The following is a 14,289-nucleotide window of genomic DNA, read 5'->3' on the forward strand; positions in this document are numbered from 1 at the left end:
TGCAGAGTCAGTAAGAAAGATAGGAGATGTAGAACATGGGAGAGGAGGGAAAGAGCTGTGATCACTTGTCAAGCACCAAATGCCACAAGACTTCTCCTAGCAGAAAAAAAGCACTCCCTCTACACGGAGCAGGCGATGATGAAAACTTAAATGTCATGGTTATCTAGAGTGCCAAAACTCTCAACTAACGTGAGAGATTAGTGTCTAAAAACAAACCTGACGCTCTAAAACATGTTACTAAGCAAATGGGTAAGTATTATTGTGCTTGCTCATAACATTCCAGTTCCTCACTATTTTACTCATTCATTTGTCAACAATTGGAAACTTCCAGCTGAACGTACAGCACATAATCGAGTTTCTGAAGGATATACATCAAAGTAATGGTGACAAATGGGCAGCGAGGATGGTCGTAATGATGATGAACAGGCGGAACTGGCAAACGCGTTATAACTGAAACACTGCCAAAGAAAGACGAGATGATGGTCGGTCGCTGTGTCCTCTCATCAAAGCAGACAGCCGAATGGAAAATTAAGATTGCTCATCATGCAGAGGTGTGATGTAGATGAAGTGCAATGTTAAATATTTTTTGTAGGTGTGCCAATCACTTTAATGACCCGATGCATTTCTTCTCACTGTATATTAGGGACTGCAAAAACACGCTGTTCCCAGGTGCCAATGACGCAGGTTTGGTTTCCGCAGGGGGGAGGAGGGTAAACTTAGTTGGGGTCAGGAGTGCACCACCACATTTAAATCTTAAAGTTAAGGTTTTTTCTGCATCTCCACATAAACTAATGTCATACTATCAACTTGCATTATATGCCTGACCTGGCACTCATGTTTTTTCCATAATCAGAACAGAGGAAGCCACATTTAAATGTTATGTCTAATTTTTGTATTATTAAAGCTCAAAGCTCTGAGCTTACAAAACATAAAATTTACAAATGCAAATATGCATCAGGTAAATATGAGGTTGTCAGTTCATAAAACCAAAAATCTGTCCATTTAGTATTCAGACTTTATGGTCTAACAATGGCAGAGCCTTCAGGGCTGGAAAAATGTTTAAATCTAAAATTTTATTGAATAGAGACCTTATAGTTGATGGTCTAATTGAATCGTGGATTTGGAGAATCTATACGGTGTACTTGGGGTTCAGCCACAGTTTTATAGAGGAACACGGTGATGATGGCACAGGGAACCTGGCTGTAGGATGTAATATTGGGGTTATACATTAAAGGAGTAAAAATTGACATCTGGCAAACCTAACAGCCACACACACTTTTAATCAGCTTACTTAGAGGAATTTGAATACTTATTCTTGGCAGAAACATTTCTTTTAGCTCACCAGACCTTCACATGAGCCAAAATGTTCATTTTGGACATGACTGTGAGAGAAGTAGTACAAAAAAAAACAACAAATGGATAGTTAAAGAAAGAGCAGGTTGTAGGAGAGAAAAATGTGAGGCAAAAAGCATAGAAAATAGTCAAAACAAGACAAGAAGAGCTTAAACTTTTTGTTACGCGAGCTTGGAAAGCAATACACTTGGAATAATTCATAAATTATAGGAAAAAAACCCTTCACTGTGTCAAAGTGGTACATCGCTGTATGAGAAGTGCGATTCAGGATGAGCGAGAGTCAAAAGTGCTGATATGCTCCTCTACTTGCCATATCATCATCAGCGAGTTGCCCGGCCATCACGGATGGATGAATATAAGCTGACGGTCTGTCATAGTTAGTGTGCACAGCAGCACAGACTATTCCTCTAGACAGACCTGTCTCCCTCGCAGCTAGTGTACATAAAACAAACTATATTTAACATTTATTTGATATGACTCAACATTTCTTTGCTTTTGGTTACTTTGCTCATACTGACGTCACTTCGGCTTACTTAGATTATCTGGAGACAGGATTAGTATTTTCTATTTTAATTGACATAACATTTCATTTAATAAATGTTAGTCTTTGTAGCTCACATGTAGCTGCTGCCTGCAGACATTATATGACACATACAGCTCTGGCACTCAAGGTTACAGGGGAGTGGAGAGACAAAGGGACAGGGAGGATGACATGAGTGGGAGAGCAGAGAGGCCTTGAGGATATACAGGTCAAACAAACGTATATGTGCATCTCCCGAGAAATAAAGTGGATTTTCTTATAGAAAAAAAACAGATTTTCTTGATAAAGACAAAACACAAGTGTTATTGTCAGTGCTGTAGCTGCATAAGTGCTGCTTGATGACATAACACATTAGAGTCTTGCCTCCCCGGTTTCTAGCTGTGGGAAGAGGGCTATTTTGAAGCTAACACATTTTGACTCAACAATGCTATGCAGGAACAGAGAAATAATGCATTTTCATTTATTTTGAATATTACATTGCACAGGAAAATCTGTTCCTAATCTAAAAATCATGACAGAAGTAGAATCTAATTTGCAGTTTGTGTCACTGTTAAGAAGTAAGTCCTGTGCGACAGCAGAAAATGCTTGCTATGCAAATACTCTACATTCACATATATTTAGGTCGAAGTCCTTTGAGACCCACCTTTCAGCTGTCGGGTAGGGAATCCTAACACTGAACTGAACAGACCCTTAACCCAAACAGAGAAGTGCATGATAAAAAGACAGACTATTAGGACACAAACAAATCCAAACAACTGTCAGACCGTTCGGTCTCTGAAGAGGCTCTGCAGGTAATCTGTGTGATTTAAGATTTTGTGAAAAATGATTGCCTGACAGTGTCAGCAGAGGGATACCGCTGTCATTACTGTCCTCCGGTTTTCACACAGAGACAAGACTCTGATCGCCATGGAAACACGTAATCTACTCTTTCAGTTAGCGAAGGATGAAGGTGTGAAAATGATACATAGGCACAGTCATACTCTGGTGTGTATTATCACATGCATGACTTAATATCAACATCATTCTCTTGTGAAGACAATTCAAAATAATTTTTGGAAAATTAGTCTCTGAGAATGTTCACATACAGTGATTTGATATGTTATACAACCAAGCGACTCCTTGTGCTTTAACACACATTGGGTGAAACAGAATTCAGAAGAAAACATTAAATTAGGTAAAAAGAAATCAGTGCAGAAGGATCTGACTGTGAAAAAGACAATCTTATCCAGTGGGACGTCTATTTAAAAGGTGCAACAGTCCTTAAAGGATGACTACCATCAGCTGTTGCTGATTACAGTGAATTACAGATAATTGAGTTTAATTGTAACTCAACAGGTGAGTGGCTCGCTGTAATTTGTTAAAGTGGATGTCTGCTAATGTTCAGACTTACATGATTTCAACCTACATGTTACTGTTCTGTGCTTACCATTTAATGTATATTTTTACCTTACAGACTTAGCTAGGCAACGGCTGAATCACCCATTTAAAGTAAGTAGTTTAGACATTAATATGTATACTTGTATTGAAAATGTGGCATTATAATTTTGATATGACATAAAGTCTATATGTTCTAGTATCTCTATTTTTATTTGTTGTGGTTCTTAATGCAAATTGCAGACACCAAGAATGTGTTCTTATTTTTTCAGGTTGTGCCACTCTGGCACCTTGCATGCAAGCAACATTTATGTTGTCTGATAAACATTAAAATAAAGTTTGAGTGATGACTTTTAGTGTGCCATGGTGATGGTTCTATAGAATTTGGACAATTCTGTCCAAATTAGTGCTGAAAGATTAGTCGACTGATCAATTAACTTAACTCAAATTTAATTAACAATTTTAAACAGTGACCATTTATTTATCGTTTATCAAGAAATAATGCTGAGCGTACACTTTTTTCAATTCTTTATTTAAAGTGATCACCATTGATCAATACGTTCTGCTGTTTCATGGACAAAACAATGGAAAGATATGATTACCAGCATGCAATTACATACTAACAAAATGTGTTATTTGACACATGAAAGGTTTGGTCTCATGTCATGGAGGACAATGCTCTGAACATTTTACCTACATTTGCATATATATCAATGATGGAAAATAGGGCAGCAATAGATAACTTCCCTCACATCAGCAGCCGGAAACCACAGAAACATTAAACAGTTAAGTTGTTGCTGATCAATGGGAGCTGCAGATGTAACATAAATACGCTTTGCAATTCCTTTTGTTCAATTCTGGCTTTGAGTGCTCTTCCTTATCCTCAGCTGTCTCTCCTGAGAGCAGTTAAATGTTTCCCATCATCTCTTTCTCATATGGTTACACACACAAAGACACGCAGTATGCCCACACACATACCTTAGATCCATCCACGCTGATGATGCGGTAGCTGTTGCGTGTGCTGTCGTAAAAATAAGAGACGGTGACGGCCTGCTTGCTGGCCGGGACCCAGTTCTTCTTGGTAGTTGGGTCAATTTGGAAGACATGGGCCCTGGTGGTGTAGATCGGCTGCTCCCTGGAGAGGAGAGGACAGAGGAGAGGGACGATGTGAGGATCACTGCAGATAAGACATGCAATATGTAACTACAAGGACAGGGACACTGTGCTGTGTCTCCAGAGATGCAACGTCCTGGGAGTCTCAGCGCGGACAGACAAGTGATAATGTAACACAAACACTCAATCCTTACAGCAAACCAACGCCAGTAGCACATCAACACCCCCTCCCCTCTCATGGGTGACAGTAACACATATCCATGTGTTTGGGTAAGATTGTGTATGCACTCACTTTTATTGTCTAATGGAAGATTTCCCCTGCGCACCAAATATACTCAAGACAATTATCTACTTGTGGTAACACATTCAAAAGAGAGAAGACTCACTTTCAGCTTGTAAGAGGAGGAAAACAAACATACATCTTGTCATAAAGTCTGTCAGAATCAGTAACGATTTGCCCGACAGTCAGTAGACGTAATGTGGTCCAAGATTATGTTTGACATTAAAATGTATTTTTATTAACATCACCTTTAATCATTTCAGCCATATCACCAAGTCCTAGAAATAATTACTTCACGTTGCTTTTCTTCTCTTTAGCCTTTAGTAGTCTATGAAAATGTTTGCTCAATTAAAAAAAAAAATCTTATTGCACAGTTGATTGCACAACAGGTGTAAACCATTTTAGTAATGTTGCATATTTCTTTCTTTGATTGACAGTGATTGTTTTTGCTTTGCAGGAGGCACATTTCAACTGAGATTAAACCATGAAAAATTACAGCCAGCGGCTGTTATAAAGTTCTTCCATCACCAACATAGTAATGTGTGATATTAGTACCATGAGGATGAGCAGAGCTTTTAACATCAATAGCAAAATAATGTGTTCAATTAAAACCCTGATATCAAACCTGCAATAAAACCAATGGTGAGTCACCTTTATAGAACAAACTACAGATGCATTGGGAAACATTATGCTAACATGACTTTTACCCATCATGAGAATAAGATGTCCATTAAAACTTCTGAGTCACCTCTGTGGCCAATTGTAGCCAGTTCCCAGAGGTACTGCTATGTCAGGTCATATTATCTGATCCAAATCCAGTATCAAGTTTTCTTACTGAATCCAAATCATTCTCAGTACTTTACACAATCTATTTGGGTTGAACTTACCAAAAAAACAAGCTCCAAATGAAAGATTTTAACAGCTATCAAAGCGCAACTAAGCAACGATTGTGATGGGGAAAAGTTCTAAACCATGTCATGTATCTTTGAGAGGATGAAGTAATCTCCCTCCCAGCTATGAGCAGCTCGCTGCCTGTGTGATTCAGAAGTGCATCAAAATGGGGATGAAGGAGCAGGATCAGACCGCCTGTTAAACATGAATGGCTGCAGACTGAAAAAATACAGTGAAAATGTTTCTCCTCTTAATGGCAGCCACAAGACACACAGACACACAAACACAGACACACCTCATTCTCTCTAGAAGCTGTGATTATCCTCTCTCCCTGTCACTCATATACACACATATGCACAAATACAATAACCTAGCCTGACTCGGATGTTGAGTTGAAAGCTGTTACAAAATACGGTTAGAAAATCCTCTTCTCCTCTTTCTAGGTTTTCTTTTTAAGGCATCAAAGCAAACACCATACTACACATGCATACTATACACTTACTGGTATGGTGCACAATTATGTGGGCGAGAATATTTATAATCTGCAACTTTTGTGACCGGGAGAAATGGGGAAGTTACACATTTAATTTGATCTTGAGAAAGGCCACAAGCCTGCTCCATTTTTCAGCTATTGTGTTAGTTTTTATGTTGGTGTTTTTATTACAGAATGAAAATCTATGTATGCTCTACCACAGACATTTTAAAGACAAAAATTTGCTGTGTCGTACTTTTCTCACTTTACTACAGCCAAAATCAAGACCCATGTTGTCACATCCAAGACAATTTCAAGGATGCTGTTTGAGTGCAGCTTAAGGTAAAAAAAAAAATTAAAAAAATACATACATCTTTGTGCAGTTAACTCATATTTCAATACAAATCACTCCTGAAAGTAAAAAAAAAACACTCAATAGTTCACAGAGACTGGACCAATCAGGTTCAAATTATCCACTGGAAATTCTCATTTTAAAAAGGTGAGTGCAGGTGGTTGAGACGAACCTTTATATAGTTCCAAGAGTGAGGAATAATTAGATGGAGTGGCTGGATGAGAGGGATCAGAGGACACCTCAAGAACTCAATAATGAATGCAGATAAAGAATATGGGGGAGACAGATGGGAAGTGCTTATCCTGCTGGAAGTCAAAATGTGAAGTGAATGTGTCTTTCAGAGAGGGCAAGGTTTACTGGGCACTCATTGCATCACACTTCTCTTTATAGCCTACTTGAAAAGTTGGTGTATCGCTAACTGAACAATAAGTTCAGGTGCGCTGCATTTTCTTGTCGACAAACACCAAGAGGGTGTTTTTTTACCAGAACATATTTTTTTGCATTATTGGCAAAGTGTTTGACGAGAGTGGCCTTTTTGTTTACATCCATGTTTGTCATCATCCTTACTGCCATTGTTGATATGTCACTATGTTTCGTTTCTTGGATCTTTAGCATCATCAACAGTTGAAAAGCAAGACAACGTCTGCAGGAATGTGTATGGTGACACGTACATGTGAAAATATATATCAAATTAGAAGGTGTATCACAGCTAATATGCTTGCTTCCCTCATTTTAGACTCTCGACATTCCCCTAAAAGTGAGCGCTGTCAAGTCTATAGTTGGTTAACATTGTGTTTTATTGTGTTGTGATAATGTTTTAGACAGACAACCCTTAAGGCCTGTGGTCTTATGTTAGGTAGGCCCTTTGGTCTTTTCAACAAGCTCATTTATGATTGTTTTGTTTATATGCATGATTATTTTTCTTCCAATGGATTATAAATTAGTTACATAAATTTTGTAAGCTCTTTCTCTGTGAAGTCCCTTATATACTTCTAAAAAAATGACATGTAACAGATCACTAACCTCCACTGCACATGGTCTTTCCACTTGGTTACAAACATCAAGAGCTTTTCTAGCAAACTATCTTTCTACTTATCAATTTTGTGTAGTAAACTTTGTGAGATCCTGATGTTCTACTCTCATTTCTCTATTTCCTTTACCTCCTTCGCATGCCATTTACTCTAATGACGAAGGATTTCAACTAAATGTATGAAGTGGGCACAAGGGTGCTGAACTGACACAGCCACACTTTGCTTGGTGCAGTAAAAAATCATTCATGCACAACAAACACTATTACAAATAATTCATTTTTTAGAGCACAGGGATGTGATTAGAAAAATAGACCTAAATCCAATTATCTGAGAGTATGTTCTCAAGAAGTCATGAAAATCATTCCAAACAAAAAGCTGCTACAGCTAGCTGAAACATAAGCTCATCTCCTGTTTGGGAAGACTTGAGGTTTCATTGTCAGGGTACAGATGGTGCCATTGTTGTTGTAATGCTGTACAGCAAGTAGCAAAAGCAAGTTTTCACATAAATGCATTACTATCAGGTCCCGGTGAAAATAATGTTGGACAGACAGGCCAGCAGGCAGCGATAATTCATGAGCTAATAAAGCTTCTACTTCCATTGGGATTATGGTTCTCACAGAAATGAAAGCCTAATAAATTCACTGTCCTTTTTAAGCCTAATCTCAGTCTTCATCTGCTTTGGGAACACACACACACACACACACGCACACGCACACGCTGACCTTTGCAGCAGCAGTGTCTGCAGCCAGCTCACACTGGCAGGAGAAGAGAAGTGAAAGGCCACTGCTGAACACATGGATGCACTCAAACAACTGTTGGTGGAATCCAGTGATCTGCTTTTCTCAGATAAAAAGCATTAGGTTGATTGATATTACTGGATCAAAAAAAAAAAAAAGATGACATTTGGGACATTGGACTTTATGACCGCTGGATTCTCTCTCCCACTGACTGTCGGTTGCAGTGTCCCCATCTGGTGCTTTAAATAATTTACAGGTGTGTGTGTGTGTGTGTGTGTGTGTGTGTGTGTGTGTGTGTGTGTGTGTGCATGGTGGGAAGCAAGTTTGGGCAAGTACTGCACTGTCAGTGCCTACGTACACCTACACACCTACCTCAGGCCCATCCACACTGATGATGCAGCAATCGTGTTGTGTACCGGCAAGAGAATAAATTAAAAACGAAGGAATGCACTGAAAGCCTAAGGACTGAGTCCTATAAATATGAACATTTCTTTTTACATTTAATTTATCTATATCACAAAAAGTTATGACACCAGACAACTTTGGTTTTAAATCTGACAAGTGTTGAGCATGTGAGTGTGCTACATAATTGCCTTTAGTGCAGCAATATTGTGAGTGATGCACAACTAAGCCTGCCTGCCTCTTGTTGTCTTAAATAACTCAAAATGTTCGCTTGATCTCAAGGCGTACCTGTGATTTACCCAAACAGTGTATTCTCCAGGATTTAAGTGAAGTTTGCAGAGAGAGGGATAATCCTGCTGCTTAAAGACGACATTTTAAGATGATGCAGGATGACACCGTGTCCTGAGAGAAAGTGTGAATAACAGCGGGTGGCTTCTATCTTTGACTAAGAGTTTGGATGGTGATTTTAATGTGAGGGGCTGCAATCACATTGGATTTGTGTTCTGCGACACCTGTGCAGTTCAGGAATGTTTTTTTCTTTTTCACCAAGTGAGAAAACAGCCTCGTCTAGATTCCTGAATTCAAGAATTTCACTCCAGGCTCATTCCCCAAACAAACTCTCTCCATCAATCTATACAGTCATCTACTTCTCTGTCACATGACAGATGTTTACTTGATAAGTGATTTATGAATCTGAGGTCAAACTAAACAGGCTTTGTTTGACAGAAATTGGTCTCAGCAGCTTCAGATAGGTGCACTGCAACATTCTTCACTTTGCAACAGTGAGTTAACATAATTTTACTTTAACAGCTCTGGAAATCACACAACTCACAAGTAAAGCAGCATATATAATTATCCAAATAAAGATACATGAGTGAAAGGGTTAAATGTGAAGATGCAGTAGTGCAAGAAAAAATGAAATGGGCAAGTATACATATACATATGTATATATGCATATTTGATTACTTTTGTTCCTTTTACTTGAGAAATTGACTTTCCACTGTGAAACTTTAGTCAAATAAGTGGTATGGGTTTTTTTCTAAACTGGCAGTATTGTTCAGTAGGTGTCAAGTCTCCCTCTAAATGGGTCAGCAGAGCGATAATATCAACACTGGGTGTCTGGGTTTTACACCATGTTTGGAGTGTGAAATGGGCTGAGGAGGAATAAACTAGTCAACTGTATATCCAGGTACTACTGGGTGCAGACCTACAGGCACAATGATATGAATAAGCCTGTAATGCTTTAATGGGATCTCTTCATTAGAGAGATAACATCTTTTTGCCAGTGGGACTTCATGAGGTCATTGGTCTGTTTAGAAGTATGCTTTCATCCTTTCAATCCTCCAGAGGCAAAACACAAACCTGGACAAACATTTTCAGTGAAATGCTCCACACTATTGTGCCTGTATTGGGCCTGATGAAAAAAACACTATGCAGAAAAACAACAATGTTGGGTGAATTAATAGTCTTTTTTAGCATGAGCAGTGAAAACATTACGTTACTCCACCACTTCAGGTGCTGTACAATAGTGTCAAATTTATGACAGACAATTTGTTTCGATGTGACGGCACTAAAGCAGAACAATGACCAGACTACATCTTTAACTTAAGATCACTATATTACAGAATATGTATATAATGCTCTCTTTGAAGACTAAGTGGTCTGACTAATACAAGAATTTGCATTTCGATCTGTTCAAAGAACTTACTGTGACGAACGCTGCATTACTCACTTGTCAATTACCTTACAGTGCGGTAGGAGGAGGAACACCGAGTTAGAGCACTTATCCTTCGTTTCTTTCTCTGCTGGTGCTGACGACAATAAACTTAGTTATAATTGGCTTTCCAGTGGCACTGAGTAATAAAGGAACATCTTCTCCTGAATCTCTCAGAGAGGGGAAAATGAGAAACTTATATCTGGGTCACAAGGTGCAGAGAATCAGGTGGCTCTGGCTATATGAAAATGGTGAATTAGAAACACATTTGCAGCATTCATTTGTTCACATAAAAAAATTTAATAACTTGGATTCTCATTACCCGGTGTAATCTTGTTCATACATCAGATGAACAGAGTTGGGGCTCTCCGTCATTTTTACCTGCGAGGCCTGCTGAGCTTGACAGAGCTGCCTTATTAGTGAGATTGTTGTTTTGTCTGAGTGAATGAGCAAAGTAGGCAGGAGAGGAAAGCTCTGTGGGATCATCACTACAACACCACCTGGGCTTTTATTGCAATAAACACGCAGGCTCCACTAATGATGTCAGGAAGGTCAAAGAAGAACAGTTTTGCCCGCAGATATTGTAGCGTGATCCCTGCCGAGTGAGACAAACATTTAATACTGAAATGGTAGAGATGAATGAATTTATTGGTTAAAAAGAGAAAGAAAGACAGCTCCACATGACAGCTTTTATCTTCTTCTCTTGACATTTACAAAAAGGAGCATATTTGTCTAACGGCGGCTTGATGTGAATATTTTTATTGTCAGTATTATTCATCTATTAAAAGGTTAGTTTGAGGCATTTCTTCTTTATTCGATGGTGTAGTAAGTGATGATCCAAAAATGTTAGTTCTGAGATTCATTAGATTAGAGTTTCTGTATTTATCACAACAAATGTCTAACAAACCAGAAAATCTCATGTGTCAGATCAAATTCTCTCTTGTACTTACTTTATTAACATTCATTCCAGTCCTCAGAACTTCATCAGGTAAAATCAAAGTCTAATGAATAAAAGGAGTTAATGAGGGGAGAACGAATGATTGACAGGCTGGGATTTTTCGTTTTGTTCAAAGTGACAGCAGACCTATCACTCTCCTTTTGGAATGAGCCTTGTCTGCTTGCGGTTTCACATCGATTTTTGCTTTTTTTTACGTTGCTGTATCCACTATTTTTGTAGTTTCGTGCCCAGAGGGTGACAACCTGAAACGCCCAAACTTCGTAATTACTAATTTAGAGGGATCTTTTAAAAGAAAAATCCTGCATAGTATACTTTTAATCACCTACTCAAGCAAAAATGTCAAACATTTGTTGCAAAATTTATGTTGTATATACTTTCAAGTGAGTATCTTTGGGTTTTGAATTATTACTTTAACAAAACTTTCAACTTTTCAACTTTTCAACTGCTTTCAACTTGCAAATCCTTAATATATTGAGAGTTGAGAACAGTTAAGCAGAAAAGTTTTTCTCTCCTCAGATCACAATAAAAGGCTGAGAATTTCTACATCTGGTACATTAAATTATGTTTATTTTTTTCTCCAACATGTTTTATTCCAGTCATCATTTTGGGACTTTTGAAGAGTAATATTTAATATGTCTATGGCATTTTTAATCTTACCGTCTGTTTCAAATTAGAGTTTTTACACAGTTTTACGTTAGTAATTATTAAAGGTGACCTTCATACAGACCTCAGACCTCATGCCAGTACAGCTCATTAAACTGGCGATATAGAGACAAAATCCCAAGCACCAAAGGCAGCAGGCCAGATTCAAACCTGCAACCACAGCGGGCCCTCCTCCACCACACTGAGCCTATAGGATCCAGAGCCCAATTTAATCTGGGAGCTCAGGGAAAAAGGAAGTGAGGAAGTCTCCACAGAAGCACAGCATGACAGCAGATGGCCTCCTAGGCCTCAACCATCTGGTGAGGAGACGTCCAATCCGCCGTCAGTATGTCCCCTTTCATTTACCCATGATTCTTAAACAGCAAGACCTGCTTCTACTCCCCTTCTACACCTCTACAACCTTCCCTTCCTGCCTTTAACCACAGACAGAGAACACACACCCCGATTAGGCTTACAGTCCACTCTCCTGCCCGGGCAGCAAAGAGACCCACTGCCATGTCACATGTCATACAGCCTAATCAATGAGTGTTAAGCCTTTAGCTGTCACTCTCTGGCTAGAAAGGAGATTATCATCTATCCCTGTGTTAGGGCTGCTCCCACTGTGGATTATTTTAAATAGCAATATGCTGATTGCATTGCACTCAGCCTGACCGCTAATTCAGTAAGAAGGGGCTTTTGGGCAATCTGAGATGCAGTGCTTAGGCTGTGAATTTGTACTTAAAAATACAATTACCATCACTTTCTTCTCCACTGTTATCAGCATTTCCTCAACCTCATCAATCTTGAATGACAAAGCTATGATAGATTAATTGTGCATGCTGCACGCATAAAATATTATAATTTAGATTTATGTATAGCATATTGTGCTTTATAAATCCTGCAGAAATGATGTGATCATTAACAAATGTGTCAAGGTCAAGTGGGCACTGATGGATCACATAACCACAGATCTATGGTAGGAAGGGGTGAAGGAAGATAGATACTGAGGGTGTTAATAGGTGTATTGAGCGACTTATAGTTAATCTTTAACTCCATTTAGGAGCAAAGAGCAGGGACAAAAGGACACCTAAATCCTGCAAAAAAACCCCACAACAAACAAACTAAAGCTCCCACTGTCGGACGCAAACACAAACCCACGTTCATCAATATTAACTGGTCACTTATTGAAGGACACATGACATCATTACCAAGTGTAAACAGGATGTAATAATTCACAATGAAGCATGTATGTGATTTCCTTTTTCACTTCTAAGTTAAACTGCTTTCTCTAAACAACTTGAGGCAAAATGATTAGAGATGAAAACATGAATTGATTACTCAATTGACAGAACAAATAATCCAACTTTTTGCAAGTATTATTTTAACCAAAAAATGACAATTTTCAGCTTATCAAATTCAGGGATGTCTTGCCTTTCGATGTCTTATTCAATAAGAAATAGAATAATAAGTCAAGAATCAATAGAATATATTTAACATTTGAACTGCTTGTTTTGGAAAACAAGCAATTTAATGACAACACCTTGGGCTCTTGGACACTACGATGATTTCCTTTCCCCCAATAATGTAAATCTTTGCTAGTTACAGCCCATAGAATTTTTTAGTTGATTAACTGATTAATCAACTGACGAATTAAAGGAAAAATAAATTGGCAACAGTTTATTAATTGCTGAAGTAATTTCTTAACCAAAAATGTCAAACATTTGCCATTTCCAGCTTCTTACATATTTTCTGATTTTCTTGATCTTCTATGATTGAAAAAGGGGTTTTGGTTGCTTATTAGACAAAACAAGCAAGTTGTAGAAATCAGCTTAGGCTCTTGTGGACTACACAATTAATTGAAGGAAATAATAAAAAATTATTGCAAAATGAAAGTCTTGTCTAGTTGCAACCCTAAACAAATCCTACCAGTTTGGTGATACAACTGGTTGGCACCGACTGAAACCAGGTAACCAGACAAGGGAAACTTGTTGTCATGTCTCTGTTAGTAGGTGTGACCTACTGTCTTGGACCGGCTGCTTTGCTGCTGCAGGTCCACTGGGCCAGTTTCATGACAACACGAGTGACTCCTCTCCCTTTCAAACCTGCTGGGTGAGTCTGGAAAACTCCTGAGAGGGAGTTAAGACTGATAAACTGGTTTCTTAAAAAAAAAAAAAACACAGACACACCTGCTTGGGAGAAACAAGCTCAGTGGCATTGGGTGGCACTTTTAACTTAATGACTGAACACTAATGCTGCTTATTATTCACACCATACCTTGTATTTTAACATAAATCAAGACTCCTTAATGTCTCAAATGGAAGCATTCATAAAGTTAATAAATTATTCACGTTAAATTCTGAAATGAATATAATTAAACTCATTATTGCCGTTTCTAAGTCAAATAAAAGCCACACAAACAGGATAAGGTA

At 38.4% G+C, this 14,289-nt stretch overlaps 1 protein-coding gene across 3 annotated transcripts in view; it reads right to left on the bottom strand.

Moving 5' to 3' along the window:
• Positions 1 to 14,289, bottom strand: part of homer2 (homer scaffold protein 2) — a 33,473-nt gene that overhangs the window by 17,611 nt on the left and 1,573 nt on the right. For all 3 annotated transcript variants that reach the window (XM_059349498.1, XM_059349481.1, XM_059349490.1), the window contains one exon: positions 4,247 to 4,403. In XM_059349498.1, the coding sequence (XP_059205481.1) occupies positions 4,247 to 4,403 (157 nt within the window). The remainder of the gene's footprint in view (positions 1 to 4,246; positions 4,404 to 14,289) is intronic.

The sequence above is a fragment of the Centropristis striata genome, chromosome 2, assembly GCF_030273125.1.
Source record: "Centropristis striata isolate RG_2023a ecotype Rhode Island chromosome 2, C.striata_1.0, whole genome shotgun sequence".
In the NCBI taxonomy this organism is placed as follows: Eukaryota; Metazoa; Chordata; class Actinopteri; order Perciformes; family Serranidae; genus Centropristis; species Centropristis striata.